The sequence below is a fragment of the Suncus etruscus genome, chromosome 14, assembly GCF_024139225.1.
Source record: "Suncus etruscus isolate mSunEtr1 chromosome 14, mSunEtr1.pri.cur, whole genome shotgun sequence".
In the NCBI taxonomy this organism is placed as follows: Eukaryota; Metazoa; Chordata; class Mammalia; order Eulipotyphla; family Soricidae; genus Suncus; species Suncus etruscus.
The window spans coordinates 81117556-81126006 of NC_064861.1; the positions used below are offsets into that span (position 1 = coordinate 81117556).

The following is an 8451-nucleotide window of genomic DNA, read 5'->3' on the forward strand; positions in this document are numbered from 1 at the left end:
GAGAGAGGCATGTTCTAAGACCTGAAGAGGGATGGAGACAGACTCAGGCCAGCCTAGGGCCAGTCTCCCCCAGAGACACAGGATGGCCAACGTCATCACCGCTGGCTTCATACCCCGCCCACAGCAAAGTCAATAATTGCTCTGGGCATAGTGGCAGGTGGCCTGAGCCAGCTAGCCCAGGGCTGGGAAGGGAAGTGACGGGAAGTGAGGCAGGGATGCCCATATCCTGAACCCTCTGACCCTGTCCTTTTTCCATCCTCCTCCAGAATGCCGCCCCTGCAAAGCTCCTTGATCCTGGTCGCCTACATCTTCATCTTTCTCACGGGCCTCCCGGCCAACCTCTTAGCCCTCCGGGCCTTCGTGGGCCGAGTGCGCCAACCCCACCCGGCTCCCATCCACATCCTCCTGCTCAGCCTCACCCTGGCCGACCTGCTGCTACTGTTGTTTCTGCCCTTCAAGATCATCGAGGCCGCCTTCGATTTCAAATGGCGCCAGCCCAACCTCCTGTGCGCCATCACGGGCTTCATCTTCTACAGCAGCATCTACTGCAGCACTTGGCTCTTGGCCGGCATCAGCATTGAGCGCTACCTAGGGGTGGCTTTCCCGGTGAAGTACAAGTTATTCCGACGGCCCGTGTATGGCATCATTGCCGCAGTGGTGGCCTGGTTCATGTCCTTCAGCCACTGCACCATTGTTATCATAGTGCAGTATTTGAATGCCACCGAGTCCACTGTTAACACCTGTTATCAGAACTTCACCGACCTGCAGCTGGAAGTGGTGCTGCCCGTGCGACTAGAGCTGTGCTTGGTGCTCTTCTTCATCCCCATGGCTGTCACCATCTTCTGTTATTGGCGCTTCGTGTGGATCATGCTCACCCAACCCCATGTCGGGGCTCAGAGGCGGCGTCGTGCCGTGGGACTGGCCGTGGTGACTCTCCTCAACTTTCTGGTGTGCTTTGGCCCTTACAATGTCTCGCACCTGGTGGGCTTCTTCAAGAAGGAGAGCCCCACTTGGCGGGACATAGCAGTGGTCTTCAGCTCCCTCAATGCCAGCCTGGACCCCGTTCTCTTCTATTTCTCTTCTTCTGCGGTGCGTAGGGCCTTCGGGAAGGGGCTACAGGTGCTACGACATCGAGGCTCCTTGATCATGGGACACTCGAAAGGCAAAGAGACGGCGGGCATGGCCAATGGGGACCGGGGTTCGAGTCAAGCAGAGGGAGCCCCGAGCTCGGACTTTGCCACTGACTAGCTGGACTCTCCTGGACTTTCTTGGGGAGTGCCCTGAGTGATACTGGATCTGAGCAGCAGGGAGAGGGCAGCTGTGAGGGGTTTGCTCCTGCATTTGGGGTTCCTCGGACCCACCTCACATCTGGGACTAGAACAATGGCTCGCTGCTTGCTTCTTCCTGGCCAAATTTTCCTTCCCAGAGGACACAGTACTGTAGCCAAAGAAGAAATGGTGGGTGTGGGGGCTCATACCACCCCACCAAGTAGAGTGTGGAAGCTGTGTGGCTACCCCAAATTGGCCCTGTTGAGCAGGGGCGAGTCCAATGGCAAAGCTTTGAAGCTGGGACGCTGGTCTAGCGGCTCACGTTGGAAAGAAGCCAACAGGAAAGTGCTGGAAGAGAAATAAAACGAGGTCAGAGACTCAGCAGGTTCTGAGCCAAGAGCCTTGGAGGAGGACAGGGCACTGAGGCCTCTTTGGTCTGTCCTGCTGCTGTGTAAGAAGGCTCTGGTCCTTTCCCGGCATCTCCCGGGTCCCCCACAGATCTGGGAGTTGACCGAGGATCTGAGTCCTTCCTTTCCTCTGTGGCAGCCCATAAGGACTGGATGCAGCAAGCACTAAGCTCAGTCCAAGATCTGCACTGAGCAGCCCAGGGAAAGGCAGCCTGGCCTGGCCTGGCAGACTGAAAATAAAGATGCTACAAACACTGAAATCAGGGTCCCGTTTTTTTTTTTTTATTTGTTCCATTTCTGCAGGCTCGGGGGGTAGGGGGGGCCGATAGAAGAAGCAGGTCCAGCCAGGAATGTACTAGAAACCTCTGGATCAGGTCTGAGATTTAGAGTAGTGCTTTCACTAATCACATTCCCAAGTCCTTGATCTTAGTAAACATGGATCTCTTTTCCCTGAAAAATGAATAATTCATTTGTTCAGCTAAAAGGTGTTGATGACCCACTATAAGCTAAGGACTGAGAATATAAAGTATGTAAGAGATCAATTAAGTGTTTACCTTTATGGGGTTCTATTCCAGGGACTGGGGGGTTAATAGGAGAGAGTACAAGGATTTAGGCATGTGATGGACCCCTCCCTGTTCAATTCCTGGCCCCACAAACAACCCAGGAACATTGCCTTTAAGCTTAGAGTCTGCAGTATACCCTGAGCATCATCAGGTATGGTCCTCCCCAATCCCACTCCCCAAGGAAAAAAACCCTAATATACAAGTAAACAAATAAATGAGCAAAATAATTTCTGAGTGTAGCTTTCTTTTTTCTTTAAACAAAAGGACTATAATAAGAAAGTGAAAAAAGGTGTAATGGAGGATGGGTGGGGGTTATGAACTCCCCTGAATCAGTGATGGTTTGGGGTTAAGGAATCATCATCTCAAAGGTTCATGGAAGAACATTCTAGAAACGAAACTACTGGTGCCAAGACACTGAGGAGGGAAGAAGCTCTAAAAATCTTGACTCTGAGGAGGGATAAAGCCTTAGTATCAGGGCCAGAAAGGAGGGTGGTAGGGGCTAGATCAGGCAGACATTTGCTGGAATAAGGATTACTGTCTCCCCTCTCTCTGCAGTGTCAGAATCTACAGTTTCCAGGACAGGACCAAAGCCTTTTTGTATCACTACCCAACTCCCGGGGACCAACTGAGTCCTGGGTGCTAAGACCTCACTTTGGGCACTACTAGGGAAATACTATGTGAAGCGTCATCCCCCACCCATTCTTCCTAGGTAACTTGACCTTACCTACAAGATCCCGCCCATTTCCTGGGAGGGGTCTTGGAAAAGGTAGATAAGGTATGGACCAGAGGGGATTAGGGCTCTTTGCCCCTTTTGGTCTCTTGCCAGCATGGAGGTCAAAGGGAAGAAGGCTGAAAGGAGTTAAGATGCAGGGCTAGCTAAGAATGGCTGAATGCTTAAAAGGTTATGATATAGGCCACACATGTGGTGGATAGGGCATGAATAAAGTGGATGCTTCCTGATGCCTGTCTCTGGATGAGTCTGATTCCGCCATTCACCTAAACATGGGATCCACCAGTTGAATGGGTATTGCGGAGCCACGTGGCCTGGGATGGCAGAGAAAAATCCCTCCATCCATCCACCTCTATCCAGCACCATCGTTAATTATTTAACACTACACTATGAACTGCAAAGAATAACAGAAGATGGGGCCCAGAAACCAGACCTTGGTGCAAACCCTTTTATGGGTTTTGCGATTATAAGGAGAGTGAATATATTCTGATGGCATTTGAAGCCAAGATGGAAGCCAGAGAGCAAGGACCATCTGCCGCTGGAGTGGGGCTGGATTTTAGCATCAGAGGATGGTCAATGCACACGACATAGAAGGCAAGCAGCAAACCCGCTACTCTCATTTAGCTGGAGCTCACTGAAAGCCAATGTAGGGATGCAGCTATTTCTTCTCTCACCAGAACTGACCATCCAAGGACCAATTAGCAGGTCACCATGTTGGCTAAACAGGTGTATAACTACTGTTTTATTATTTATCACAGAATTATGACATTTTACAACTGGCCTTGGGATGCAGGGGAGGCCCTTCTCTGTGGCACACACACTCCCACTTGTGCCAATTGCCACCAATGCAGAGGCAAGCACTAGGGTTTGGACAGAGGTGCTTATACCAGGAGTAAGCACTAAACACCACCAAGTGTGCTTCCCCACCAAAAGTATATTTAAAAAAAAAAAATGGAGCCAGAGCGATAGCACAGTGATAGGGTAGTTTGCCTTGCATGTGGCCTATTTGACAGACTCAGGTTTGATTCCCAGCATCCCATATGGTCCCCTGAGCCTGCCAGGATTGATTTCTACATGCAGAGTCAGAAGTAACCCCTGAGCACTGCCAGGTGTGACCCAAAAACCAATGCATATATATTTACATGTATATATAAGTTATTTGAAATATTTAAAAGATTCCAACCTGTGCTTTTTTGGGAGGGTTGGACTACACCCAGTAGTTCTCAGGAGGTCACTCCTAGCTCTGTGCTCATAAATCACTCCTGGTAGGCTCAGGGGATCATATGGGATGCTGGGAATTGAATCCAAGTCAGAATCTGGGTCAGTCCAGAGCAAGGCAAATTCCTAACCACTTTGCTATCACTCTGGGCCCTCAACTTTAAATTTTGATTTGTCTACTGACTGTCAAAACAAACAAACAAACAAAACAAACTCAGCTCTTATAAGTCAGCCCAGAAATATCCCAACCTGCGCTCTTAATATATGCATTCAATTTTGATTTGTCTACTAACTGAAAAAAAAACAAGCAAACAAGCAATCCACAGCTCTTGCAAGCCAGCCAGCCCAGACTGGGCAATGCTTCTCAGCCTCCAACTCCATACTCCTCTGGCCAATCAATCACATCTTTCCTGTGAAAATTCTCTGCCTCTTTTGCTACCTAAAGCAGCAGCTAAATGTGGCTAGTTGGGCCCATGCCAAGAGGATCTGGGTGGCAGGTTAAAGTGTGGGACTCCTCTGAACCCTCGGCAGGATGACAGATGGGTCAACAGAATTGTTAGTGCTTGGTTAATGGGTAACACGCATCTGGGCTCTCAGCTGAGTGGCGCTGCCAGGAAACTGGGAGTGGGAGAAGGGAGCTGGCTCGACCTGCCCTGGGGCCCTTGACCAGCAGGAAAGGGGAACCTACCATTGGCTGTTCTACTTCCCCTTTCTGGAAAAGATGCTACTGAGCTCAGTTCGGGAACTTGCACCTGACCTCACCCCCAGAGCTCACGTGTATCACTAGTCTTGTGGTGATGGTGGTAGGAGAAAGTGGAGGTGATCAGTGGGGGTGGGGTGGGGTACTGGGCTAGGCTGGAGTATGAAGACACAAACCCATGCTCTATGCCCTCAGCATCCCTGCCCCTTGGCTGCAGATTTCTCTCCTTCTCTTCCTGCAGCCCCAACTTTCTCCATCCCTGTGGTTAAACCCTTTGCCCTAGTTTTTTTCCTCCTTGTTATTTTTCTCTAGTCACAGGAAATGAGGACATTGCTCATCTACAAATTGCACATTCAACAAGGAAATTGGGCCAAAGATCTCTAAACCTCCAGAAGCAGTTGTCTGTAACCTACTTGGCAAAGTTTCCACTCTGTAAAGGGGAGATGTGTTGTGTAGGGGGGATCTGTCTAGAGTAGACAACAGTGCTGCAAAGAGCTCCCCCACTTTGTGCCTCTCAACCCTGACTACCTAAGAGGATGCTTTCTACATTTCAGCAGCATCTCGGGCTCCCTTTCCCCAGAATTCTTCCTCTGACATCTGTTGACCCCCAGCTACAATCATCCTCACAAGAGGTCAAGTCAACAGAGTAAACTCTGCTTTCAAATCCAGGCTGCAGCTGAATGAGGCCAGGGCAGCACCCAGGCGGCCTTTGACCTCCCCCAGGGGTAGTACTGAAAGCAGAAGCCTCAGTTTCCCCTGGCCAGCCTCCGTGAGTTGTCCCATTTTTTTTGACACTCCTGTGATTTTCTGAAGGTTTTTATCTGTAGTTAACAATTCCCCAAGATCATAGATTCTGGCCCAGACTTTAGGTTCACAAGACAAAGAGACAATGGATAACACCTAATAGAGTATTCAAAAGGCCTAATGCTAGCAGGAAAATTCTTGCATTTTCTGTAAAGGATTTCTATACTTACAAAAGGAGCCATATTTAATTTGGTTCTATACTAAGTTCCTCTCAGCTGGGGAGTTTCTTTTCCTTTTCCTTTTATTTCCCAATAAATCTTTTATTTCCAACTCTAAGTCTAGGCAAACATCTTTATTACTCAATATTTTCATTCTTGGGAATATTAAAGAACTGGGAATTGTGGGTCAACACAGAAACCCACATTCTCAGTGCTCCTGTCTCAACACTCCTTCCACCACCAATGTTTGTGGCAAGTCTGGCTGAGGTGCTTAGGTGCAATGGTGAAAGACAGTGGGATCCCTGCTCTCACTCCTAATGGACTCTTTGGTGTATAACCCTGAAGACAGAGAGTGGGAATAAAGAATGACTTTGAGGGCAAAGAGGCAGCAGCTTTTGAATGAGAGGTTCAAAAATTCCTCTTTATTTGTCTAGTTTTGGGGGGCACCCAGATATACTCTGGGATCATTTCTGATGATTCTCCAGAACTCTATGTAGTATTGGGGATTGAACAAGTTCAGCCGGCAACAAGGCAAGAGCCTTCCTTTCCCACTATGCTATTTCTTGGAACAAAGAATCTCTCTTGAAAGGGCTTGAAGCCCCAAAATTTGAAAGCCCCAAAATTTGCTTGCAACTGTTGTGAGGTACTTAGTTGAACTGACAAATGAGGTTGGTAACTTCAAGAAAACAGAGCTTTCACCTCTCTGTTACTACACCTTGACCACTCAGGGGAAGGCCTGGTGTGGATCAAAATTGGTAAAGTTAGCTCTGAGCACCTACTACCAGCCATATGAGACAGCAATCAAGCTGCACTTAAAGCCCACTTGTTCTGCATGGTGTGAGAATGAGACTCCACCACCTGAGTTCTGGAAGCTGGAACTCAGGCTGGAGGAAAGAATTGCTCTTTACAGGAAAGTCAGACCTCACTTCAGCATGGGCTCCCAGGTCCATCACTTTCCCTCACAGAGTGAAGGAGAAATAGTGACACAAAATAGTTTCATTAAAATAAATTTAGAAATATGTGAGGAGAGAGATAGGAAAATGCATTCAAGAGAGTACACAAGCTCTTCCAGAATGAAAAAAGCAAAGAATTGCTTTAATTTGGGGGGGGGATTTATAAACAATTTCTCCCAACTGTCTTGGTCTGGAGTTCCCTACATACATACCGTATTTTCCGGCATATAGACAACTTTTGAAACAAAAAAAAGTCTACCAAAAATCGGGGGTCGTCTTATACGCCGAGTATATCCCGAAAAATGTTTCAATATGCCGCTAAACGAAAATTGTCTGAATATTGCCACAAAACTAATTTTCCAACTCGATCCTGTACCAATCACTGCGAGGCTGCTCGGACCGCCTTTCTAACTCAGCCAATTCAAACAGGCTTTTGATGCATGCAAATTAGACAATGTTCTGGACCCGAATCTACACTGTCAAAAGCCTGCGCAGATTGGCCAGAGTCAGAGAAGTCTATTACAAGTATAACCTTTGAACCTTTGCTTGCTGTGATTGGCTCACTGTGGTACATACAGTTGCAGCACAGGAACGTTCTGTCTGATACAGCGAATATAGGCCTAAACCTATGTTTTAACTGCAAAATTAGGGGCGTCTTATACGCCCAGTCGTTTTATACGCCGGCAAATACGGTACATAAAAGCTAATCTGGCCCTTGTCACAGGGAAAAAGCCTTGAACTCTTGAAAGACCTTTTATGTTCTTATCATAATAGACATGTAGTAGACACAAAGTCTTGTGCAGTTTTTTCCTTTTCTGATCCTACACTGGATGATGCCTCAGCTTCTGCTCCCCACAAAGAGTTCAGAACTTGCATCTCAATAGGATGTGTTCTACATGCCTTTGAGTTACTTCAGGCTTGGAGGTACAAAATGACATGTACTGGAACCCTTCAAGGGAAGGAGTCTTTGAGCCTTGGTCCCAACTCTAGATCCTTCATTCAACAAGCCAAAGATCCTCTCTTCCTCTTCTGCTCTCCATCTCGGCACCTTGTACCTCAGAGCAGAAAAGAAAGGAAGTGAGGTTGGGTGCTACTGTGAGTCACCCACATTGTTGTTTGGTAGAGACAATTGCAAGAGCTGAGGCTCTGAGGAAAGAAAGGAAGCAAAGGGGGAGACAGATTAGGAGGGGGCCTGCAGCTGTCTCTCACCCCACATTGGCCATTCACTTGTTCCTGGAGACCCCATTCACCCTTTCCAACTACATCTCTCTCCTCATGTCTGTCAGGATCATGCTGTGTAACTATTCTTGATTTCCCAGTATCAGGATTTACCTGTTCACTTCCCCTGAGGCAGATAAGTGTTTGACTCTGCTTCAGTCTCCCACACACGCACCCTGCACCCCCTAAATCTGCCTATTAAACTCACACAAGAACTGGCTAGAACCATCTGCAATATTGATGGTATTATGACTATTATGTAAACACCGGCTTTCTATAGTAAACTAGAATTGGTTTTTCTACCCTGTACAACTTTTGCCTGTCCCTAGAATTAATGATTTCCATTCTTTTTTTTAACCTAATTATTATTACTGTCTCCACTTCAGACTCTTTGTCAAGTATCATTTTTTTTGTGAAGTATCTTATTTTCTT

General features: G+C 47.6%; 1 protein-coding gene across 1 annotated transcript; it reads left to right on the top strand.

Annotated features, from left to right (window-relative positions):
• Positions 1–267: 267 nt before the first annotated feature.
• Positions 268–1248, top strand: LOC126027642 (free fatty acid receptor 2-like). Its single transcript, XM_049786645.1, has one exon. The coding sequence runs from the start codon at positions 268–270 to the stop codon at positions 1246–1248; it is 981 nt and encodes a 326-aa protein (XP_049642602.1).
• The last annotated feature ends 7203 nt before the right edge of the window (positions 1249–8451 follow it).